Below are 24,687 nucleotides of genomic sequence, written 5' to 3'. Positions count from 1 at the left end.
TTAGTATCCAAATATCCGATGTGACACTGTTAAAATTTAGCACCTCGTATCCAAACAGCCTCTTAGCCACACAGCCAAAACCAACCGCCAAAAGCAAGGCCGTCTAGCCCGCCCGCCCACCTCTGCGCGCGGGAAATCCAGTACCCTCCGTTTCCTCCCGGCTCCCGCCCACACTCTGACCACGTCAAAACTCATCCCACACCGTCGCTGCGACAGCTCCCAGCGCATCGCACCCCTCCACGTCAACGATCCGCGGCACCAACCCCTCCACCAATCAGCACCCGCCGCTCCCTTCTATAAAAGTCTCGCACCCCTCACCTCTTCTCTTCACAGCCATCGAAATTCCCCGTCCCCAAATCGACCGAGACCGAGCGAATCACTCCCAGCCGCGAACCCAGGCATCCGCACCGATGGCCCCCAAGGCGGAGAAGAAGCCGGCGGCGAAGAAGCCCGCGGAGGAGGAGCCCGCGGCGGAGAAGGCCCCGGCGGGGAAGAAGCCCAAGGCGGAGAAGCGTCTCCCCGCGGGCAAGTCCGCCGGCAAGGAGGGCGGCGAGGGCAAGAAGGGGAAGAAGAAGGCGAAGAAGTCGGTGGAGACCTACAAGATCTACATCTTCAAGGTGCTGAAGCAGGTGCACCCCGACATCGGCATCTCCTCCAAGGCCATGTCCATCATGAACTCCTTCATCAACGACATCTTCGAGAAGCTCGCCGGTGAGGCCGCCAAGCTCGCGCGCTACAACAAGAAGCCCACCATCACCTCCCGGGAGATCCAGACCTCCGTCCGCCTCGTCCTCCCCGGCGAGCTCGCCAAGCACGCCGTCTCCGAGGGCACCAAGGCTGTCACCAAGTTCACCTCATCTTAGGTTGGTGCTAGTAGTAGCTCGGTGGTGTTGGTAGATGTGGCTCAGTTTATCCGGTAGGGCTAGTGGTAGTAGTAGTAGTTGGTGAAACTTGAAATGGATCGTTGTTGACCTGTGTGCAGTTGTGCTGCGGTAAGAGACTAAGAATTGTGTGATGCTTGTGGAACATTGTTTGTTTATGGATCTTGAATTGGTTACGGTGCTCGTTCTATATGCGATTTCTGTCAGGATGGATTCTCTTACTGCGTGTTTTTGCCAGCAGTGATCTGATGATCATATGTGTAAAACTAATGTCAAGTTTCCGAAACAAGTGTCTGATAGTTGCTAGTTGAAACATCTGAGTGCATGGAAATGTGAAATTCTGTAGTTCAAAATTGGTAATCCTTATTCTTATATTCTGGATGCTAATGGGTAGAAATGGATGTTTCAAAATTGGTGAAACTAGAAATGGATGCTTGTGGTAAGAATTGTGGTGATGCTTGTTCTACATGTGATTTCTGTCAGGATGGTAGGCTTTTGCTTTGTAATTGTCAGGTGCCTGGCAGTGAACTGATAACTATATGCACAAAGCTATATGCCAAATTCTGGATCAAGGGTGTTATCTAATAGTTGCTAGTTGTAATATCTCTTGGTACATTTGAAATGTGTAACTGTATAGTGCTGCAAAGTTGGAACTGCATTTTGCATGTTCATAGACACATTTGCCTTGAGCCCTGGAGGGAATGAATTCCCAGACACTAAATTTAGGCATCATACTGTGGACGTTTGAGAATGTGTAAGAGGCTGTGATCCTATGACTTGAACATTGCTGTTCTGCTATCAATGGCAAAATTTATTTGATATTTTACAAATTTCTGGTGCTGTTTCAGTGTTTCAGAGAAACATAGTTGTAGTAAAGATATGCCTAGCCTTTTTTGCTTCTATTATCTCAGGATCATGTTCCGACAACAAAGGTAGAATGTTGAGAAACTATGATAGAGATGAAGCCTTGAGTGCGTCTTCAGTTATTTGAGGTAAGGGGATCAACTACAGGCATCTTGTTTGTTTTGAGCTTTTACTTGATCACTGCTCTTGTAAATCACTGCAGAGTTGTTATTGTTGCTCCATGTTCGAGTTCAATAATTTTTTGTATGAATATCTGATAGCATGCATCTTGGTGACTGCATCCTTTATTGGTGTCCGCTCTCTAGGTTGTTTCTTTGAGCAGGATATCCCCAGAGCAATGATGGAGACCAAGCAATTCTCAATTCTACTTCATGTAGTGCTGTCGTTGGCTTCAATGTGCGGCCGCATTGTCATATCAGCTATCTCCCAGATTCTATCAGTAAGAGCATCCTCTGAAAACTTGTGCAGATCCATTGAACCTTTGAACATATCATCCGTTGGCTCCTTCCTGTAAACATCTCAAGTAGCAATATGCCGAAGCTATAAACGTCACCAAGAGTTGAGACGGGAGCACCTTCACCGCACTCTGTGATTGTGCAAAATTTGTCTCGATTAGTAAGCTATGTTTACACACAAACTTTCACTAGGAATTGTGGCAAAAACAAAAATACAACACTTCGAATTACCTGGAGCAACATAGCCAATGGAACCTTCTTATTCCAATTGTGCGACTTGAATTTTGCAGGGTTGCACTTGCAGTTTCTGGAAGGATTCTTGATATGCCGAAGTCTCCAACTCGGGCACTCATGTCTTCTGCGAGAAGTATGTTGCTTGGCTTGAGATCGCAATGATTGGTGGCTGGCAACGGTTATGAAGATAGTCCAAAGCATCCACAATATCAACAGTAATGTCTAGCCTTTGTTCTAGGCTTAGAGTATTTCCTGGAGCAGGCATATCAGATCTTTTGTGAAGCCAATCATTTAAGCTACCATTGCGCATATACTCCAAAACAAGTGCCTTGAACTCTTGACCTTGATGGTTTATGCTTGAGCAGCATGTGATGATCTTTATGAGACAATGGTGGCGCACCCTTCTTAGTGCTTCACATTCTGCTACAAAACTTCTAGTGGAACCAGATTGTTCAAGGTTGAAAACCTTCACTGCAACAATAGTTTCCTCGTCTTGAAATGTGCATTTATAGACTGACCCAAAGCTTCCTTTACCAAGCAAATTGGCTTCAGCAAATCCGTTGGTTCCAATTGCTAATGAATGGTAAGAAATTCTGTCATACTGCCCCTCAATCATTGGTGGTAGGAATGGGCTTTGCTTCCTTTGTCTAAGCTTCTTACTTTTTAACTGAATGAGTACAATCATGAAAGCAAATAACAAGACTGCACCAATTGTCGAAAGAGCTACTGTAAGACACCTTAATCATCCTTTTCTTTTCTTTTCCGTGAAATTTGTGTGGCATGGAGATAAATGAAGCTGAGGTATTCCACCACAAAGCTCATTGTTTCCACTAATTGAAAAGTTAGTTAAATGTCTGAATATTCCCTCTTTTGGCACTTCACCTTGCAGATTGTTGAAGGATAGATCCAATTCTGACAGTGATGTCAAATTCTGTAGTACTGCTGGTATCAGCCCGGACAAATTGTTATGCGCTAGATACAGTTGTTGCAGATTGCGGATACTACCAATGGGCTCGGTTTTTTCCTTAAAAAACTGGGCTAGCACTTTGTTTTTTTCTCCTTCTAATAAATTTGCAGCAAAGCTTTTGCTGCGCTTTCAAAAAATAGAGGAATGATAGAATTTGACACAAACTTGAAAAGTTATTGACAATTGTCAACAGAAGATGCATACTGGTAGCTTGTAGAACTCTGAATTTTCTTTCTCTATGTGACACATTTACATAATGTCCTTTATCTGATTCAAACAGACGCGGATTGGTCAGAAAGGAATGGTGGATTCGACTCAAACATCTTATCGACAGTTCTCGACAGAAAGAGTGTAGATGTAAATAAATGCATGTTACGTTCTGCAGGCATCTTGCCCATTTTTAACCTCTGCTTGCTAGAAATCACTGCAGATCTCTTGTTACTCCTTGTTCCACAACAAGAGGTGTGGAAAACATGAGGTATGTATCTCTGATAGCATGCATCTCAATGGCTGCATCCTTTATCGGTGTCCTCTCTCTTGGTTGTTTACTGGAGCAGGATACCCCAAGAGCAATAACTGAAACCAAACAATTCTCAACTTTACTTCTTGTAGTGCTGTCATAGGTGTCTGTGTGCAGCCACATTGTTGTATCAGCTATCTTCAAGATTCTCTCTGGAAGAGCATCCTCTGAAAACTTGTGCAGATCCAATGAACCTCTAAAAATATCATCTGTTGGGCTTCTTCCTGTAAACATCTCAAGTAGTAATATGCCGAGGCTATAAACATCACCAAGAGTTGAGACAGAAGAACCTTCACCATACTCTACAATTGTGCCAAAACAAACTTTTGATCATGCAATGTTTATGTAATAACTTTGATTGATAATCAAATACCAAAAACACTACTCAGTTACCTGGAGCCACATAACCTATAGAGCCTCTTATCCCAATTGTGCTATTTGAATTTTGCAGGGTTTTACTAGCACATTCTGGCAGGATTTTTGATATACCAAAGTCTCCAATTCGGGCACTCATGTCTTCTGCAAGAAGGATGTTGCTTGGCTTGAGATCGCAATGGAGGACTGGTGGATTGCAGTGATTATGAAGATAGTCCATAGCATCCATGATATCAACAGCAATGCGTAGCCTTTGTTCTAGGCTAAGAGTGTTTGTCTGAGTGGGTGTCTCAGATTTTGGATGAAGCCAACCATCTAAGCTGCCATTGGGCATGTACTCAAAAACCAGAGCCTTGAACTCTTGACCTTGGTGATTGATGCTTGAGCAGCACGTGATGATCTTCATGAGACAACGGTGACGCACCCTTCTTAGTGCCTCACATTCGGCTACAAAACTTCTAGTAGATCCAACCTGTTCAAGGTTGAAAACCTTCACTGCAACAATAGTTCCCTCATCTTGAAATGTGCATTTATAAACTGCCCCAAAGCTTCCTTTACCAAGCAAATTGACTTCATCAAATCCATTGGTTCCATTTGCTAATGCATGATAAGAAACTCTTTCATACTGCTCATCAGTGATTGGTGGTAGGAATGGGCTTTTCTTCCTTCGTCTAAGCTTATTACCTTTTAACCGAATGAGTGCGATCATGAAAGCTAAGAACAGGAATGCACTGATTGTTGCCAAAGCTATTGTAAGAGACTTCAACCACCCCTTTGTGTTCTTTTTGATAGAACTGGTGTGGCATGGATCTAAATTAAGCTGAGGTATTCCTCCACAAAGTCCATTATTTCCGGTGATTGACAAGGTTGACAAATTTCTAAATATTCCCTCTTTTGGTACTTCACCTTGCAGATTGTTGAAGGACAGATCCAATTCTGACAGTGATGTCAAATTCTGTAGTACTGCTGGTATCAGCCCGGACAAATTGTTATGCACTAGATACAGTTGTTGCAGATTGCGGATACTACCAATTGTATCAGGAATTTTACCGGACAATTTATTCATGGATAGATTGAGTGTAGTCAGACCCTTTATATTGTTCAGAGACTGAGGTATGCTTCCCTCGAATGAGTTATTGTCCAGCCAAAGTCCTTGCAGCACAATACACTCACCAATATTATCAGGTATCCCTCCAGACAGCTTGTTTCCAGACAGATCCAGGATGTTAAGGTTACTCAATTTACCAACTTCAGCAGGAAGGAATCCCGATAGCAAATTGTGTGATAAGTTTAGGTACATAGAAATGATTGATAGTCTGAAAATTTCTATGGGAATCGAACCATTCAGACGGTTCATTGATAGATCAAGGCTTTGCAGATCCGTCAGCTTCCCTAAGCTTGCCGGAATTGCACCCTCAAGGCTGGTATTGTATGCAGATAGTTGAAACAAGTTTGAGAGATTTCCTATAGATGATAGTATGCAGCCTGATAAGCCTGTGTTGTACAGATGGAGCACACCCAAGTTTCCTAGCTTACCAATGCTCTCTGGAATCACTCCGGTTATGGAAGTATTGTCCAGATTGAGGACTTGTAGGCCAGCCAGATTGCCGATAGAGGAGGGGATTCTCCCTGATATTCCAGTGTCATCCAAGAGGAGAACTTGTAGTGTCGTTGGTAGATTCCCTATTTCGCTTGGCACCTGCCCAGTTAAACCAGCGTTGCTGTCAAGGGTTAATTGCTGGAGTTGGCTGCAGTTTGACAGCGAGGCGATGAATTCCCACCCTGCCTCGTCATCTGCTTGTAGCCTGTTGTTATACAGGTATAGGCCTTGCAGAGCCTGGAGTCTCCCTAGTGTGGGAGGCACATATCCAGTAAGCCTATTTGAAGAGAGTAAGATAAATTGCAGATTAGTGAGGTTGGAGAATGAAGCTGGGATGGGTCCTGTGAACTGGTTCCTAGAGAAGTCAAGGATCCTCATGCCAGGGAACCTGCTGCCGAAGTCGGCAGGAATACCTCCATGGAACATGTTCCCCTGAATCTGAAACATTTGCAGGGAAGACAAGTTGTAAATGGAGCTTGGGAGGGCACCGGAGAGACTGTTGTAGGCGAGGTCCAGACCCTTGAGGCCCAGAATGCCGTCGAGGTCAGGTATGTTTCCCTGAATCTGGTTGAATGCGAGTGACAAGTAACTCAACGATGACAAGTTGGCTATGGATACCGGGATGGTGCCTGTGAGGTTGTTGTTCCGCAAGTCGAGCACTCGGAGGCTCGCCAGTTTATCTCCGAGCTCCGATGGCACGCGCCCTTGGAGCCTGTTGAGGCGGATGGCCATGACCGTGAGCCCGGTGCAGGAGCTCAGGTTGGCCGGGAGCTCGCCGGACAAGGCGTTGTCGCTGAGGTTGAGCGTCTGGAGGCGGCGCAGGTTGCCGATGCTTGCAGGGATGCCCCCGCTGAGGCCGTTGGAGCTCAGGTCGAGGGTCCTGAGGAAGGACAGGTTGCCGATGGCAGGGGAGAGGACGCCGGTGAGCCCGCGGGAAGGCAGGCTCAGCGCCACCATTCGCTGGATTACTGGTGAACTTTCGGTGGACACTACTGTTGCTTTGTTAAAAAAAAGGTGGTTATATTAAACATAAGTCAAATTATTTTTTGCCATATCATCTATTATATTTTGCTTCTCAATTTATTCCAGGTATGTATGATAAGCCTAAGCTTTGGTATGCCCATTGTTGTGGAGCTTGAATGAAACATCATATATTAATTTAAAATTTACCATCTGTGTATAACATCATTCGTGGCACCTACAAAATAGCCTGCAAAGAAGGCTGGGACCTGGGATGATTGCCCCCCTTTTTTTATTGAAAAAGAACACTCACTAGTACATCACAACGAATCCAAAAACAAAGACGAGCAAAGCCATTGCATCGGGTATTCTTGCAAACTACTGTAAGTACTAATGTAATATCCTGAACCCTGATGACTGCGTGCGTCTCTGCTGCTGCTGCTGCATTCGTCGTCAAAACTAACTTGATTTGAGCAGGATATGCCTAGCCTAAAGACACAAACTAACTAGGCGTTCATGGGTGCACACAAACCGTTTTATATATTGTTATCTCGCCATTTAGGTTTTAGGTGATCTATGGACTACGGCTGGGCATTGCTGTTCTGCTATTCTGGAGCTTCAAATTCTGAGATTTTGTTCCTAAATGGATCTGGAATAGTGGCGGTTCCTGTTTATTAGCTTCTTAGTTCTTCTCTGCAGCTTATTGTGATTGTGCTGTGCTTGGTGGTTAGTTTTTGCTATGTGAAAAACTGCATGGCAAAAATTTGGACCAGAAGTGTTGTGCTTGGTAGTTGCATTTCAATTGATCTTTACATTTCTGAAGTGCTGTAAAATGTAAAATTTCAGAGGTTACTGCTGCATGCTTGATATTGTTTTTTGCATTTGTCCGTTCATACTTTGGATTTTTTTTTCTTGGATTCTTAAATTTCTGAGTCTAGAATTGCTTGGAGGGGAGAAGTTTTGGTCTTTTGCAGCTGTACTGCTTTGGCAAGGCTAGCAGTACATTTCGCCATCATTTGCATTATCAAATCTTAAGGATGTGTGATAAGCTTATTTACAATTGTATACCGTATATTGGTTGCTTTTCTGCTATATATCGTGAAGCTTTTAATTTTGACGTGTATTGCTAAATTGCTTGCCATTTATAATTTTTCTGATGTTCCAGAGAACATAGCTATGCTAACTGAAATGTACCACATGTGGCTTTGGTTATTTTAGGATCATGTACCAGGGTACCACCAGCATCCTTCTTTGTTGCTGTTTCGAAATGTCTGCTGTGTAGAGGCTTCGCTCTCTGTTCCATCTCCCTGGCAATCTAACCTAATAAAAATTTCGCTGGGAAGCTTGAAACGTGCATCTTGCTCAACCATCAGCCCCTATTGTTTATTGTGCAGTTGTAGTTCTCCACTTCTCCTAGTGATGTCGTTTCTTTTTCATGATCTTCTCCTATCAGCTTTCTATATATGGCTACATCGTGCACTGGTATACTTTCTCTGGGGTATCACTTAGAGCCCAGCTGGCAATCTTAGAGGCCGTTTGGTTCCCTTTGCTTATTTTTAGCACGTGTCATATCGAATGTTTAGATACTAATTATAAGTATTAAACGTAGACTATTTACAAAACCCATTGCATAAGTGGAGGCTAAACGGCGAGATGAATCTATTAAGTCTAATTAATCCATCATTAGCAAATGTTTACTGTAGCAACACATTGTCAAATCATGGACTAATTAGGCTTAATAGATTCATCTCGCCGTTTAGCCTCCACTTATGTAATGGGTTTTGTAAATAGTCTACGTTTAATACTTCTAATTAGTATCTAAACATTCAATGTGACGGGTGCTAAAAATAAGCAACCGGAACCAAACCAGGCCTCAATGACAACCAAAATATTCATGGAATAATAGCATCTACTGCTATCATTGGATTCTGAGTGCATCCAGATTGCCGTATTGTCCGTTTTACACTTTGAGAGATAAAATTTGTTGTTTAATTTGTTCAAGCTGCAAATTTAGTGACTACTGCAAATTTGGGTTGGGGTCTTCTCCTTCTTGTGGTTGTCCAGATTTAAGCTGTAGTTGTATCTGTACATGCAGCTCTGGGTCAGTTGAGATTTGCACTCTGATGAATTCTTCCCAATAACTTTGTGCCCTGGAATCATGGAAATATATGCAGCGAGAATGTCCCTAGTGGTATGCCCACTGAAGTGGAAACAAGTGAGTGGACCGAGCAAAATGGGCCTCATGGCTTGGGCCCAGCAGTGTACAAAGCAAACGTGTTTCCAATCCACCAGGCCGTATCTCTTTCTCTCTGGAACCCATAGATAATTTGTAGGCCCAAATACTGAACTTGCTGGCAACGAAGGCCACGGAAGTCGCCGCGGGCGAGGGCGAAAATGGCGGCGTGCGGCGGCGGCGAGGGGGGTCGTCGAGAAGCTGGCCGCGGAGGCCGGTTGCTCGTTATAGCAAGGAGCCTAGCATCACATTCCGCGGATCCGAACCTCCGTCCGCCGCCTCGTCGTCCCCCAGCGAACTTGCCAGACGCCAAGCACGCCGTCTCAGAGGGCACCGAGGTCATCACCAAGTTCACATCCCCTTCGGTTGCTTCCTTCTGCGCCTCTGGTACTTGTAGTGGTTGTTCGGTGCTGTGACTGTCGTTGTGCTCCATTTTTATCTGCAGACTGCAAGCAGCAGCCAGCACCGGAAGTGAAATTGTGAATAAAAATGGACGTGCTCGGCTAGTAATCCCGTAGCCTATAGGATGTTTTCTGAATTTTAACATCCTGTACTGATCTCATCTGTCTGCTTCCTGGTTGCCATTTGAGCTGTAGGCTGCTTGGTTATTGATTAAATTCCTGTTGAAACTTTATTGTTCTTTTGTTCGCGGTGTTTTTTCCCCTGAACCTGTAGTCATTTGAAAGGTCTATGTCTAATTTTACAAGCTATTCATTTTCATAATTTTTGATCCATGATTTGAACATTCCATATATAAACTTTCAAGTCATTCATTTTCAAATTTTGGTCCATGATTGATATGAGGATGTGGAGACAGTCCATGTCCACTGTTGAGGGAGGTTCAAACATTTCATAAATTTGGATGCATTTTACTTTCCTTTTTTTTTCCACTCTAATGGGAAAGAAGATGCAGAACCAAATGGAGACTTCAATTCTGACAGCAAATACAGCTTTCTCTTCCATTGTTTCAGGTGACTACATATATCTACAAGATTACAACATATCCTAATCTACCTTCAGCTGTGATCATAGTTCTTTCAAAAGACTGCAAATGGTGTCTTCTCGAGCTAACAGGATATTGTGTGCATCTCTCATCATCATTCAGTCATTGGATCTGCACTCCACATGCAAACAGATTGTCAAAACAGCAATGCCTAAGGTTCAATCTCCAAACGCATCCATTGGGATTCATGTAAATATCTCAAGCAAAAATATGATCAGACTATATACATCACTAGTCGCTAAGATCTCAGAGCATTCCCCCATACGCTACAAAATGTGCAACAACTGATCTTAGAGTTCATCTATACAATGGAGCAAACTACAGGGAAACAACACATTTCTTTTATTTGTTTTATGTACTGTTGGGAACATTTTACATAATCAATATAATCCACTTGCATAAATCTGATGTAAAGAATTGCAGATTGTTAAATGTTAATTACAGAATAATAAAGTTGAAGCATTGCAAATTACCGCAGAATTGTTGCTACTCCTCCATGTTCTACCGCAAAGGTCTGCCAAGCATAAGGTATGAATCTCTGATAGCATGCATCTCAGTGACCGCATCTTGTATCGATATCCTCTCTCTTGGTTGTTTCTTTGAGCAGGATATTCCGAGAGCAACGATAGCAACCAAGCAATTTTCAATTCTACTTCTTGTGGTTTCGTCATAGGCATCTGTATGCAACCACATTTTTGTGTCAACTATCTCCCAGATTCGATCTGGAAGAGCATCCTCTGAAAACTTATGCAGATCCAGTGACCCTCTGAATATATCATCAGTTGGGCTCCTTCCTGTAAACATCTCAAGCAGCAATATGCCGAGGCTATAAACATCTCCAAGACCTGAAACAGAAGAACCTTCACCGTACTCTGTAATTGTGCCAAAAAAAAATAATCAGCATGAATGTGTATTAAGAACTAGGAATTATAACAAAAACCAAAACACCATTATTTTAGTTACCTGGAGCAACATAACCAATAGAGCCTCTTATTCCAATTGTGCTGTTTGAATTTTGTAGGGTTTGACTTGCTCTTTTGGGAAGGATTCTTGATATGCCGAAGTCTCCAACTCTGGCACTCATGTCTTCTGCAAGAAGGATGTTGCTTGGCTTGAGATCGCAATGAATGATTGATGGCTGGCAGTGATTGTGAAGATAATCCAAAGCATCCATGATATCAACAGAAATATCAAGCCTTTGTGCTAGGTTGAGAGTATTGGTCACCGTAGGCATGCCAGATTTTTTATGAAGCCAATCACTTAAGCTACCATTTGGCATAAACTCGAAAACCAGAGCCTTGAACTCTTGGCCTTGGTGATTGATGCTTGAGCAGCATGTAATGATCTTTATGAGACTACGGTGCCGCACCCTTCTAAGCGCTTCACATTCAGCCACAAAACTTCTAGTAGATCCGGATTGCTCAAGGTTAAAAACCTTCACTGCAGCAATAGTTCCCTCATCTTGGAAAGTGCATTTATAGACCATGCCAAAACTTCCTTTACCTAGCAAATTGGCTTCTGAAAATCCATTGGTTCCATTTGCTATTGCTTGATAAGAAACTCTTTCATACTGTTCATCAACTATTGGTGGTTGGAATGGGCTCTGTTGCTTTCGTCTAAGCTTCTTAGAGATGATCTGAATTGAAACTATAACCAAAGTTAAGAAAAAGATCGCACCAATAGTTGTCAGAGCTATTGTTAGAGACTTTGACCGCCCTTCTCTATTCTTTTTCACAGAGTCCATTTTGCATGGTGCTAAATGAAGCTGAGGTATTCCACCACAAAGTTCATTGTTTCCAGAAATCGACAGGTTGGTCAAGTTTCTAAAAATGCCATCTTTTGGCACTTCCCCTTCCAGATTGTTAAAGGACAGGTCCAACCTTGATAATGATGTCAAATTTTGCAGAACTGAAGGTATCGGCCCTGACAAATTGTTGTATGCTAGATACAACTGTTGTAGGTTATATATACTTCCAATGGCACTAGGAATAGAACCAGACAACCTATTCAATGATAGGTTGAGTTCGCTCAGGCCCTTTATATTGTTGAGAGATTGAGGTATGCTTCCTTCAAATAAATTATTGTCCAATCTAAGTTGTTGAAGCACAATGCATCCCCCAATAGTATTTGGTATCTCACCGGAAAATTGGTTTCCGGAGAGAACCAGGCTGTTAAGGTTTCCGAAGTTACCAACTTCAGAGGGGAGTGATCCTGATAGTGAATTGTATGACAGGTTTAAGTAAATAGAGATTACTGGTAATTTGAAAATCTCTTTGGGAAGCGAACCATTCAGACGGTTCATTGCTAGATCGAGTTTCAATAAATTAGTCATGTTCACTATGCTTGCTGGAATTGGTCCCTCCAGGTTGCTGTCGTGCGCAAGAAGGCTAACTAAATTTGAGAGATTTCCAATAGATGAAGGTATTCGACCCGACAAGTTAGTTTGGTGCAAACCTAGCCATCCCAAGTTTGTCAGTTCTCCAATGCTCTTTGGAATTAATCCAGATATGGAAGTAGCCCCTGCAATGAAGATTCGGAGGTTGACCAAATTGCTGATGGCTGAGGGAATTGTCCCCGAGATATTTGTGAAATCGAAGCGGAGAACTTGGAGGCTTGTTGAGAGATTCACTACTGAACTTGGCAGCTGCCCAGCGAGACCGGCATTGTCATTGAGCATTAATAGCCGGAGTTGACTACAGTTTGACAACGAAGTGATGAATTCCCGTAGCTGCATTTTGTCTGTTTCCAACATGTTGCCGTACAAGTATAGACCTTGCAGAGCTGGTAGCCTACCAAGTGTGGGAGGCAAATATCCACTGAGCATGTTTACAGAGAGGTCTAGTCCTTGGAGAGAAGTGAGGTTGGAGAACGAAGATGGGATGGTTCCGGTGAACCTGTTATGAGCAAAGGTAAGTAACCACATCTTGGGGAATCTACTTCCGATGTCTGCAGGAATGCTTCCCTCGAGCACGTTGGATAGAGTTTCCAACACTTGCAACGAAGACAAGTTGTACAATGAGTTGGGGAACTCGCCGGAGAGGTTGTTGAAGGCGAGATTAAGATACTGGAGGCCTAGGATGCTACCAAGGCTGGGAGGGATGGCGCCGTCGAACTGGTTGGATGCGAGGTCCAGCATACGCAGTGACGACAAGTTGCCAAGTGATGCTGGAATGGTTCCAATCAGGTTGTTTTCCCGCAGTTGGAGCCTCGTGAGGCGTGCTAGATTGTCACCGAGCTCGGGAGGTATGTACCCTTGGAGATGGTTGGACTGGAGGGCCATGATCGTTAAACTAGTGCATGAGGACAGGTTGGCTGGGAGCTCACCGGAGAAGGCGTTGTAGCTCAAGTTGAGGGCCTGCAGGTGGCGCAAACGGCCAAGGCTCGCGGGAACGTTCCCGTTGAACCCGTTCTTGCTCAGGTTGAGAGTCCTGAGGAATGACAGGTTCCCGATCACCGGCGAGAGGACGCCGGTGAGCCCGTGGGAACGCAGGCTCAGCGCCACCACTCTCCGGTGCCTGCTCCCGCAGGTAACACCCTCCCAGCTGCAGAACCCGCCGGCGCTGCTGCTGTTCCACGAAGCAAGTGCGTTGCCATGGCCACCGCGAGTTGCCGCGGCCTTGAATGCGAGCAGTGTGGCCTGGTCGTCGGCTTCTACAGCCGCTGGGATGGAGATGACTATGGAGGCGGATAGCAGGAGCAAGGTCGTTGCTGACTGCATGTCCATATCTGTTGGTGTGGTAACTATGTTGCTTGATGTGCTATCTTGATCCTGTGATCATATATGTGAGTGGCTAGCTGCCAAAGAGTGATGGGGACATCGTGTTTGACTTGTACTAGTTTCTGTTGCAGGAGCAAGGACCATCAGAGGGCCATTCTTCCTTGATTCCTAGGCGGAATAAATTATATCGTTACTTCTTTGACGGGTCTAGAGTTCACTGCGCAGTCTTTGACGCAATGAATTTCCTGGAAATTGGTGGCAGAAGCAATTCGTTCACATCGTCTTGGTGAGTGTGGAAATTTGGTGAAGGCCCACTGCACCTCTGAAGTCCTTGCTAGCTGAAGACTGAAGTTACGACCGGGCATCAGCATGCAGGGAGAATCCTCCCGTGTCTTGCTTTTCTAGATCATGGACCTTTTTTAAGTGGGGCTGTTTTTTCAATGATCATTGAACGTCACACGTCACGAAATGTTGCCAAGTCTACAAAGAATCAGGTATAATATTTGATGTGATCTTTTAAAACATTTTAACTCGGAAGTAAATGACATGGGAAGTAATGTGGAAACCCTCCCGTCAGGAACAACAACGGTTGATAGAAATGATCCATCGGCTTCTTGACCGTTAAGGGCATCAACCAATCCTGCAGCACTACTATTGCCAGTCGCTGGCAAGCTCCACTGATTTCCTAACGGCCTGCCCGTGAACAGCAGAGCAGGCTTCTGCTTCACCACCGTGCATCTTGAATATAATTCATCATCTGAACTTGTTCTCTACAACTGAAGTGATATCTTGTCCGTCTGACTCCAGCAGTAGTGTTAATTCTATTCCTGGCATCCCACGAGCACAAGACCTTCGTTCTCAAATACACTACCTTAACGTTAGCTTGTCCTAAACATTATATATTTCAGAACAGAGGGAGTATATGCAGATCCAGCAGGCTCTAAGTTGACACCTCGGAGCCTTCCCCTTACTGTACAAAATGTTCAAACTCAAACATAACTGATCACATCAACCATTTGCTCCATAACATAGCAAACTACAGGGAACAACAAAAACTTGATTTATTTGGAGGATCGTAACAAACAAAGGATATCTTATTCCAATTGTGGCATCTGAATTTTTCAGAGCATTATATTGTATTTCGACACATACATCTTACTGAATCCCTCAGCAAAAACGTGTCACAGAGACAACAGGTAAAACTCCGGATCTAATATATTTGGCACATTTTCTAAATGTCTTTTTTACCTGCATATATCTGATGTAAACAAATGGAGGGAAGAATTATAGAGCTGAAGTGTCATATACATTTTCAGTTATTTCAGAACTGATCACCTTCTGGTATCTTTCCCACTTTCAGTCCTATGCATCAACTGTTGTGGAAAGTCACTATGAAGTTCATGCTGCTACTACATGATCCACCACAAGGGATCTGGCAAACTTGAGGTATGAATCTCTAATAGCGTGCATCTCAATGACTGCATCCTGTATCCGTATCCGCACTCTAGGCTGTTTTTTCGAGCAGGATATGCCTAGAGAAACTACAGAAATCATGCAATTCTGAACTCCACTTCTTATAGTGCTGTTATTGGCGTCCATGTGCATCCATATTGTCGGATCAACTATCTCCCATATTCTTTCTGGAAAAGCATCCTCTGAAAACTTGTGCAAATCTAACGAACCACTGAAAATCTCATCTGTTGGGCTTCTTCCCGTAAACATCTCAAGCAGCAATATGCCAATGCTATAAACATCACCTAGAGTTGAGATCGAAGAACCTTCACCAAACTCTGATTGGGAAAAGACATAAAAATGAAAAAAAAAATCATGCCATGTTCATATAGGAACCAGGAATAATGAACAAATACAAAAAAGACTATTACAATTACCTGGGGCAACATAACCAATAGAGCCTCGTATTCCAATTGTGCTATTCGAATTTTGTACTGTGTTACTAGGATTTTCTTGAAGGATTCTTGATATGCCAAAGTCTCCAACTCCGAGCACTCATGTCTTCTGCAAGAAGGATGTTGCTCAGTTTGAGATCGCAATGAATGATTGATGGCTCACAATGATTATGAAGATAGTCCAAAGCATCTACGATATTTACAGCAATGTGTAACCTTTGATCTAGGCTAAGAGTGTTTGTTTGAGCAAATGTGTCAGACTTTGGGTGAAGCCAATCATTCAGGCTACCATTTGGCATGAACTCAAAAACAAGTGCCTTGAACTCTTGACCTTGATGATTGATGCTTGAGCAGCAGGTGATGATCTTCATGAGACAACGGTGACGCACCCTTCTCAATGCCTCACATTCAGCTTTAAAACTCCTAGCAGACCCAGGTTGTTGTATGTTAAACACCTTTACAGCTGACGTAGTGCCCTGATTTTGTAAAGTTCATTTATAAACCACGCCATAACTTCCTTGTCCAACCAAATTGTCCTCTGAAAAACCATTGGCCCCATTTGACAATTCTTGATAAGAAACTCTTTCACATTGTTCCTCGATTGTGGGTATGATTTGACTTTGACGCCTTTTTTTGAGCTTCTTGGGGATCAACTGAACAAGAGCAGCCACTAAAACCAAGATTACAAGTGTGCTGATTGATGTTAAAGTGACCATAAGAGATTTTGACATTTTCCTCTTCTTTTCCACAACAGGCATGGAGCATGGAGCTAATTGAAGTTGAGGTGTTCCACCACAAAGCTTATCATTTCCGTAAATTGATATGTAAGTTGCATTTGCAAAAACACCCCCTTTTGGTACTTCACCTTGGAGATCATTGAAGGACAGATCCAGTCTGGACAAGGATGTCAAGCTCTGTAAACCTGAGGGTATCAAACCGGACAAGTTGTTGTGTGCTAGATATAATTGTTTTAGGCCACCAATACTAGAAAGGGCATCAGGAATATTGCCGGTTAACTTATTCATTGTTAGGTTCAGTAGAGCTAGACCTTGTAAATTTTTCAGAGATTGAGGTATGCTTCCCTCAAACGAGTTATGGTCTAGCAAGAGCCATTCCAACGATGTACATTCTCCGATACTGTCGGTTATGTTGCCAGACATTTGGTTTCCTGACAAAATCAGTTGGTTAAGTTTTGTCAAGCTACCAACTTCAGTAGGAAGTGGCCCAGACAACGAATGAAAGTGCGGGAAGTTTTAAGACCTCTCTGGGAATTGAACCATTGAGTCGATTTGTTGAGAGATCAAGGACAATTAGATTCTCTAATTTTCCCAAGCTTGCTGGGATTGGCCCCTCCAAGTTGCTATAGTATGCATAAAGAATATTCAACTGTGTGAGATTTCCTAGTGATGGAGGTATGAGGCCTGACAAGCTAGTGTTGTAAATGCCTAATGTAGCCAAGTTTGTTAGCCTACCAATGCTCTCCGGAATCACTCCAGATATAGAAGTATTCGCCATCACAAGTATTTCCAGACCAACCAAATTATCGATGTTGGGTGGAATAGATCAGGAGATTCTATTGTCTGAAAGATCAAGAACTTTGAGAGTTGTCGACAGGTTTGCAATTGAACTGGGAAGTTTCGCACTGAAAGAGTTATTGCGAAGAATCAGTCTCTGAAGCTGGCTGCAGTTTGCGAGCATATCGACGAATTCCCAGCCCTCCCTGTCATTTGCTTCTAGCTTATTGTCACTCAAGTACAGGCCAATAAGAGATTGCAACCTCCCCAAAGTAGAAGGCACATACCCACTAAGATTGTTACCATCAAGGGCAAGGGTTGCGAGGGCAGAGAGATTGGAGACTGAAGGTGGGATAGTTCCATGAAATCGGTTGGAAGAGAAGTTTATGAAGCCAATATTGGGCAACCTATTGCCAATATCAGCAGGAATAGTTCCAGAAAGCAAATTACTGTTTACCAAGAAGCCTTTCAGCATGGACAAATTGTACAGTGTGTGTGGAAGCACACCTGAGAGGTTGTTCCGGGAGAGATCAAGGGCTTGTAGGCCTCCAATGCTGCCAAGTTCGGATGGTATGGGCCCCTCGAGCTGGTTTCTACCTAGAGCAAGAAAGTTCAGAGATGACATGTTGGATAGCGATGCTGTTTAACAACTGCACCGGCAGACACGGCCATACATCATCAGTGTTCGCTTTATGCTGACCACGTGGTGCTCTTTGCTGCGCCTGTTGTCCAAGACATGATCACTATTAGAGAAATCCTCAAGTTCTTCGGAAACGCTTCAGGCCTCAATACTAATTTGAACAAAAGTCAGATAGCCCCCATTGCTTGCTCTGATGCACAACTGCAGCAAATCAACACCACTATGCCGGCTAGAGTTACTGAGTTTCCAATTCAGTACTTGGGATTACCGCTGACAGTGGGACGGCTCAAGAAATCACATTTGCAGCCACTAGTGGATCAAGTTGCAAACTGCATGCCAACATGGAAGGCAAGTCTCATGAACAAAGCTGGCCGTTTGACTATGGTGAAGGCAGTAATGAGTTCCTCATGCACACATACACTGATCTCTCTGAAAGTCCCAGATTGGGTGTTCCATGAGATTGACAAACGCCGGCGTGGCTTTCTCTGGGCAGCTAAACCATCTGCACACGGGGGACAATGCTTGGTGGCTTGGTCAGTAGCCTGTAGACCAACTCATCTGGGAGGACTTGGCATTCCGGATCTCAGGCTCATGTCTCAGGCTTTGCGCATACGCTGGCTTTGGTTACAGAAAACAGAGGATAGCAGACCCTAGAAACACCTGCAGCTTCAGTTTGCGAACGACAGGGTGCTACAGCATCTCTTTCAGGTCCAAATCGGAGATGGCAATCTAGCCCTTTTCTGGTGTGATAAATGGAACGGGGATTGCTCACCCTATACCATTGCGCCGGATTTGTGCAATCTAATAAGACCGCGCGTCAAAAAGAAGCGAACTGTGGCACAAGCCCTGAACCAGAAGCAATGGATTTCTGATATTGTTGGATTGGCTACAGTAGCCGCACTGCACCAATATGTTCAGTTATGGCACGCGATGGATCAGATTCAATTCAGCATATAGGGCTCTCTTCTATGGCGCAGCTACATTTGCCGGGGGAGAATTGATTTGGAAAGCTTGGGCTCCACTAAAGGTGAAGCTGTTCATGTGGTTGGCCTCCAAGGATCGCCTTTGGACGGCAGATAGAAGGCACCGTCGTGGGTTACAGGACAACACAGCATGTGCTCTTTGCAATCAGGAATCTGAGACAGTTGATCATCTTTTCACTCACTGTCCTTACTCCCAACAAGTCTGACTGTCCTTACTCCCAACAAGTCTGGCAGAACATCGATGCACTCCTGCATTTGCAACATCATGCACCTAACGATGGAATGGGAATCATGGACTGGTGGATCCACAAACGAGAGGCAACGAATGCTCGGCTGAGGCAAGGCTTGGATTCTACCTTTATGCTAACCTCTTGGAAATTATGGAAGGAACGAAATGATCGGGTGTTCACCAGAGGCTCATTCAAGCAACCGGCACAATTGGTGCAAAGTATTTTGGAGGAGGCGCTGCTATGGTCTTGCGCAGCCGCTAAGCAGCTATCCATCATAGGCTGGCCGGCACCAGTGGAAGCTCAACGTCAGTAACGTATTAAGGCCACAGCCCTCCGGTTGTTTGTTTCCAAAATGTAATACCTATGAAAAATGAACCGTGTGCGTGTGCCCGGGAGGCCCGCGTTGTAATTTGAACTATTCTCTTCTTCTTAATACAAAGATACGCAGCTCTCCTGCGTATTCTCGAAAAAAAAATAATGCTGTTGATATTTGACTTTGAATCGGTACCCAATCAAACGACTATTTTTTCTCGTATGCTAATAATAGCATAAGTGGGCATTAGTGGATGATGTAGATGCAAATTCGATCAAATGAGCCATTGTTACTAATAATGATTGAGCCTATAAAATAGATTATATGATATCTAGATTATACAATTGAACTTAATACATCATGAGCAGCCGTGACATGATGTAGGCGCGCGTGGTTGACAAATTAATTGGTCACCAGTTCTTCGCGTTCATTTTTTTATTAGATTTTTCATATCCAATCAGACTAAGATTTTTAACAGAAATTATAACATATGTATGTTCATAGTTGGAAAGTTGAACTCAGGTATCAACGTAGATATGTCAAAAATTACACGTATGGCAGTAGTGGACTTAGAATGTGTCAAAGGACTGCAGCGCATGACGTGGACGCGTCGTTGAATCATGGATCTTTTTCTTCGCGAGGAGTCATGGTTTACGAAGGCTCTTCGGCTCCATAGCAGATAGCCGCCGGCGCGGTGACTGACGTCGATGACGTTGGGGGCAAGATATAATGGCTCTTTCACTTGATGATGTTTTCTGTCTTGCTGAAAGAAAAGTAAGGCTGCATGCCATTTCTTTCGCTGACTTGCACGCTCATCACAAAGATTGAGCTTTGTCAATGCAGATTCAGACTGAGACCCTCAGTTCAGTACAGGCCTCTAATGAAGCAAAACTCAAATACGAAGAACTCACATTCTTAAACAAAACCAAAATAAGCAACCTATTAATAAGCTCGAGCTCAAAATGTCCCGTCCAAGCTCCGCCACTGGTCTGAATGTTTGCTGAATTTATTAGTTCATGGGATCTGTGGATTAGTGAGGGAGCATGGAAATTTTCAGCTTTTATATGGTAGAATTCGACTCATATATTATATTGACATTCTTTTTATAAGAAAAAGGATACTAAGTTATGAGGCAACGGTGACGCACCCTTCTTAGTGCTTCACATTCAGCCACAAAACTTTTGATAGATCTAGACTGTTCAAGGTTAAAAACCTTCAGAGCAGCAATAGTAGTTCCTTCATCTTGAAAAGTGCATTTATATACTTCCCCAAAGCTTCCTTTACCAAGCAAATTAGCTTCCGAAAATCCATTGGTTCCATTTGCTAATGTATGGTAGGAAACTCTTTCATAGTGATCCTCAATTTTTGGAGGTAGGAATGGGCTAGTCTGCCTTCGTCTAAGCTTCTTATTGATTAATTGACACAGAATAGCAAAAGCTAAAAGCAAGAGTGCACCTGTTGTTGCTAGCACTATTGTAAGAGACTTCAACTTCCCTTTTATGTTACTTTTCACAGCGTTCATGTGGCATGGAGCTAAATGAAGTTGAGGTATCCCACCACTGCACAAAGATCATTATTTCCAGTGATTGAAAAATTTGCCAAATTTTTGAATATCCCCTCTTTTGGCACTTCCCCTTGCAGATTGCCAAATTTTGTAATGCTTTTGGGGTTGCCCCGGACAAATTGTTGTGTGCCAGATACAATTGTTGAAGCTTTTGGGGTTGTCCCGGACAAATTGTTTGTGTGCCAGATACAATTGTTGAAGCTCACGATTGCTACCAATGCCTTCGGGAATGGCTTATTCATGGACAAGTCGAGTGTACTCAAGCCCTTAATCTTATGCAAAGATTGGGGTATTCTTCCCTCGAATAAGTTATTGTCTAGCCAAAGTGTCTGCACTCCCCAATGCTATCAGGTATCTCACCAGGCAATTGGTTTCCGGATAGACCCAGAAGGAAAGGGGCCCCGATAGTAAATTGTATGACAAGCTTAAGTATCTAGAAAGGAGTGGTAGTTTGAAAATCTCCATGGGAATCGAACCATTGAGACGGTTCCTTTTCATATCAATGGCGTACAGATTCTTTAGCCTCCCTATGCTTTTTGGAATTGGTCCCTTCTAGATTGGTGTTGAATACAGCAAGCGCAGTCACCTTTGAGAGATTCCCAATAGATGAAGGTATAAGCCCTGACAAGTGAGTAATGCACAAACCTAGTTGAACCAAGTTTACCAGCTTGCCAATGCTATCTGGAATTTCTCCAGATATGCTGAAGAATTGGAGGTTAAACAGATTGCCAATGGCCAAGGGAATGCTTCCAACGATCCCAGTGTCAGCCAACATGAGGCCTTCCATGGTCGTTGAGTAAAACCAATATTCCGTCTATTGCATATTTTCGGCATCATTATCGTTATTCCTTATTCCCTTGCATTATCTGTCAATTTGGAGGTGTCTTGAGTTCATTGGCATTATTCCGTACAGTGAAATAAATATCGTCAACGTCTGACCATTTGACTTCTCCGCCATTCCTTGATGTTTTCTTTCTGATAAACAACTGGATGCTTCAACATTCGTTTAAAAAAAAATTAAATTCGTTTCAAAAACTTGATGCTTCAACAGACTAAACTTGGGCCGGGCCTTTCGATACAAAGCAAAACGGTCTGCTCTGCGTGCGCGCACGTGGCCACGACGTCCAAGTTTTTGGGCCTTGCAGCCCACACTCGTCATCCAGACAGAATTTCTTGTTTTCTGGCCGTCCCCTCTCTCAACTCAAAAAAAAAAAAACTCAACTTCACCTTCTCAAAAAAAAAAAAAACGAATTTTTTTTTTGTCGGGCTCCATGCCCATTACCTCGCCGCCAACCATCTCGAGTTCCTTCGTCGGAGACTTCTTCGAGAGAAGGTCAGCCAGGAGGCCGCCCGCATCGCCTCGTCCTCGCCATCTACAAGGGCGTGCTCTCAAGTCTCACCGTCTTAGGTTTTCCCAATCCCCCCCTCTGGTACTTGTTGCAGTAGGCCAGTAGCAGGGTGGTGTTTCTAGCGGTAGCGCAGGTTATCTGCTAGCAAAAGTGGCAGAAGTTAATGGAAATGGAAGTTGATGGGTAATGGTTTGTGCGTAACTGGGTCTCTATCTGGCATTCTGGCTTTTGTAGTTTTGTGCTATTAGACACTGGTCCCTATTATGCATCTGTGATAGTACGCGATTTCTGTACACTAATGATTATTATGCAAAAAAACAAAAATTAAGATTAATGATAGATTGCTCTGATTGTGTCATCATCGTTACTGAAATGGTGATTATTATACAACATGATTGGCAAATTTTGGTATCAAGATTCTTATGAGCTTGGATTGAAATGTGAAATTCCTCTAATGCTTATAAGAGATGTGCAATTTTTGTGCTTCTTCTTGCATGCTGGTCCATGTCTGTGCATTTGTGGGGTTTTGCAATATGCACTGGTTTTGATTGTACTGATTTTTTATGGAGATGATAAATTCTTGTTTCTTGCAGCTGCAATGCTTGTGAATCACGGAGCACGCCAGGAAGCACGGCCGGATTCAATCCGTCCTGGCTCAGCCCGCTCCTGCGCCTGCCCCAGAGACCGACGAGGACGGCTGGACGAAGGCTGAAAGCAGACGCACCAGATCCTGGCTCAGCAACAATGGATGGCGGTAGAACAAGCGCAGCCGCCAGTGAAGCGCATTCCGCCGGAACTTTCAGGCAGATGCTTCAACTGCCTTTCGTCCACCCACTTCATTGCGCAATGCCGCCGGCCGACGAGATGCTTCCGCTGCCACGGCTTTTGGCACCTCGCCCGCGACTGCAAACGCCCGCGCAGCCCCGTCAGCTCGGTTTCATCAGCAGAGGGTGGCGGACGACGCATTATCCGGCAGAGACGCAGCTCACCGCCAACGCCACAAGGACGGGACGCCTTCGGCAGGACCCACTCCCCGGCTGTTAGAGACGCTAGCCAGGTTGGCCGTGTCCGTGCTCGCTCCGGCGCTGGCAGCCCTGCACGCACCCAGCGTGGCGGGCTCGCGCCACCGCATCAAACCACGAACCTGCCGCGGCCGCCCTTGAGGGAGGGGCCGTCAGGTTCTAGAAGCGATGACGGCGACACGCGGGGAGCGCTCTTCTACGTCGACGATGACACGCCGCCTGGTCATCCCGACTCTCGCCCGACGGAGGAAGTATGCTACCTTAGCCGGGACGCTGCGTTAGACGCCGAGGAAGGTCGACTGCGGCTCTCGCTGCTGGCGGCGGCACCAGGTGCCCCGCCTGGTGCCCCGCCTGATGCGTCGATTGATGGGCTACGCCGCGCCATTTCCGACCTACCAATCACGGGGGTGGACAAGTTCAGCATCAAAAAATTCTGCCCGGAGAGCTTCATCGTGACCTTCACGACACAGCGGGCGCGGGAATGCGGCCATGAGCGCCGGCAGTGTCCCCGTCGGCGAGCTTCGCTTCTTTTTCCGGCCGTGGACGCGCCTTGTTCGGGCAGACGCGCAGACGCTCCAGTTCCGTGTCTCCGAGCTCGACGGCGTGCCGGCACATGCCTGCTGCGCTCGCACCGCTCGAAAGCTCCTCTCTACGTCCTGTTGGATCGAGCGAGTTGAACAAGTGGAAGAAGAGCGCACGGACATGAGCAAGCTGAAAGTCCAGGCATGGACGGATGACCCCAGACGCATACCAAGAAAGGTGAAGTTGTTGATCGCGGAGCATGCATGAGCAACAGATCGAGTACGATGATCCGGTTATGCGGCGAGTGTTTGGTAATCCGCCCCCATACCTACGGCAAAAGAAGGTCCTCACCTACGACATCATCGTCCGCCTACGCCACATCGCCGACTTTCGTTCCCGTTCTCCGTCTCCGTCGCCGGGACCATCACCGCCGTCGAGCGACGGCGACTCCGGCCATGATGGCGACCCTGACCGTGGCTACGGTGAGTCTCGGGGTTGCGGGCCTCGTCTGCATGGGTTCTTCACCAGAGCCGGCGTGGCGGACAGTTGCGCCGCTGTTGAGGGTGCGTCGGCGGGGGAGCGCTCCAGGGGGCTTGCGTCTGGGCCGCCGCCGTCTTGCACGGCGCCGCTGGCAGGCGCAGCTTACCCCTCCGCAACCAGGAGACGCTCACCAACGGCAACGATGGCGGGGCAACGATCCTTGGCTCGATCCCCGAGGGCAACGAACGTGACAAGCCATTTCGGCGCCAATTTGAAATGCGCCGCTCCGCTGCAGCAACCCGTGCCCCCGCCTGTGCCGCGACGCGACGTGCACGACCGGTGCACCCCAGTCT

At 45.1% G+C, this 24,687-nt stretch overlaps 4 protein-coding genes, 1 long non-coding RNA gene and 1 pseudogene across 5 annotated transcripts; 2 read left to right on the top strand and 4 right to left on the bottom strand.

The window, feature by feature from the left end:
- The first annotated feature begins 320 nt into the window (after window positions 1–320).
- Window positions 321–1,057, top strand: LOC117856004 (histone H2B.2). Its single transcript, XM_034738406.2, has one exon. The coding sequence runs from the start codon at window positions 411–413 to the stop codon at window positions 861–863; it is 453 nt and encodes a 150-aa protein (XP_034594297.1). The 5' UTR covers window positions 321–410; the 3' UTR covers window positions 864–1,057.
- Window positions 1,058–2,357: 1,300 nt separating this feature from the next.
- LOC117856003 (probable LRR receptor-like serine/threonine-protein kinase At3g47570) lies at window positions 2,358–3,530 on the bottom strand (annotated as a pseudogene).
- Window positions 3,529–6,878, bottom strand: LOC117856002 (uncharacterized). The gene is made up of 2 exons (XM_034738405.2): window positions 4,315–6,878; window positions 3,529–4,223 (listed from the first exon to the last, which is right to left on the bottom strand). The coding sequence occupies exons 1-2, from the start codon at window positions 6,851–6,853 to the stop codon at window positions 3,823–3,825; spliced, it is 2,940 nt and encodes a 979-aa protein (XP_034594296.1). The 5' UTR covers window positions 6,854–6,878; the 3' UTR covers window positions 3,529–3,822.
- Window positions 6,879–10,001: 3,123 nt separating this feature from the next.
- Window positions 10,002–13,826, bottom strand: LOC140223020 (uncharacterized). Its single transcript, XM_072294317.1, has 3 exons — window positions 11,056–13,826; window positions 10,566–10,964; window positions 10,002–10,203 (listed from the first exon to the last, which is right to left on the bottom strand). The coding sequence occupies exons 1-2, from the start codon at window positions 13,814–13,816 to the stop codon at window positions 10,594–10,596; spliced, it is 3,132 nt and encodes a 1,043-aa protein (XP_072150418.1). The 5' UTR covers window positions 13,817–13,826; the 3' UTR covers window positions 10,002–10,203; window positions 10,566–10,593.
- A 1,186-nt stretch (window positions 13,827–15,012) lies between these two features.
- On the top strand, window positions 15,013–16,929 carry LOC117856006 (uncharacterized). Its single transcript, XR_004640599.2, has 2 exons — window positions 15,013–15,256; window positions 16,472–16,929. It is a non-coding gene; the product is annotated as an uncharacterized lncRNA (long non-coding RNA).
- Window positions 16,930–17,258: 329 nt separating this feature from the next.
- LOC117856005 (uncharacterized) lies at window positions 17,259–21,748 on the bottom strand. The gene is made up of 3 exons (XM_034738407.2): window positions 21,626–21,748; window positions 19,037–19,103; window positions 17,259–17,870 (listed from the first exon to the last, which is right to left on the bottom strand). The coding sequence occupies exons 1-3, from the start codon at window positions 21,746–21,748 to the stop codon at window positions 17,281–17,283; spliced, it is 780 nt and encodes a 259-aa protein (XP_034594298.2). The 3' UTR covers window positions 17,259–17,280.
- Window positions 21,749–24,687: the final 2,939 nt, after the last annotated feature.

This window comes from Setaria viridis, chromosome 5 (assembly GCF_005286985.2).
Source record: "Setaria viridis chromosome 5, Setaria_viridis_v4.0, whole genome shotgun sequence".
NCBI classification, from domain to species: Eukaryota; Viridiplantae; Streptophyta; class Magnoliopsida; order Poales; family Poaceae; genus Setaria; species Setaria viridis.
The sequence above is the reverse complement of the archived record's forward strand: the minus strand, read 5'-3'. Positions and strand labels throughout refer to the sequence as shown.

Bases quoted from the DNA above. Each gene is read 5' to 3' on its own strand.
- LOC117856004 (XM_034738406.2), top strand. From the start codon at position 411: ATGGCCCCCAAGGCGGAGAAGAAGCCGGCGGCGAAGAAGCCCGCGGAG.
- LOC117856002 (XM_034738405.2), bottom strand. From the start codon at position 6,853: ATGGTGGCGCTGAGCCTGCCTTCCCGCGGGCTCACCGGCGTCCTCTCC. The intron at 4,224-4,314 runs GTAACTGAGTAG...GCACAATTGTAG, and splicing joins TATAGGTTATGTGGCTCCAG to AGTATGGTGAAGGTTCTTCT.
- LOC140223020 (XM_072294317.1), bottom strand. From the start codon at position 13,816: ATGGACATGCAGTCAGCAACGACCTTGCTCCTGCTATCCGCCTCCATA. The intron at 10,965-11,055 runs GTAACTAAAATA...GCACAATTACAG, and splicing joins TATTGGTTATGTTGCTCCAG to AGTACGGTGAAGGTTCTTCT.
- LOC117856005 (XM_034738407.2), bottom strand. From the start codon at position 21,748: ATGGAAGGCCTCATGTTGGCTGACACTGGGATCGTTGGAAGCATTCCC. The intron at 19,104-21,625 runs GTAAACTTGGTT...TTGCAAATGCAG, and splicing joins CAGATAGCATTGGCAAGCTG to GAGTGCATCGATGTTCTGCC. The intron at 17,871-19,036 runs GTGAGTGAAAAG...GTTGTTAAACAG, and splicing joins ACTTGTTGGGAGTAAGGACA to CATCGCTATCCAACATGTCA.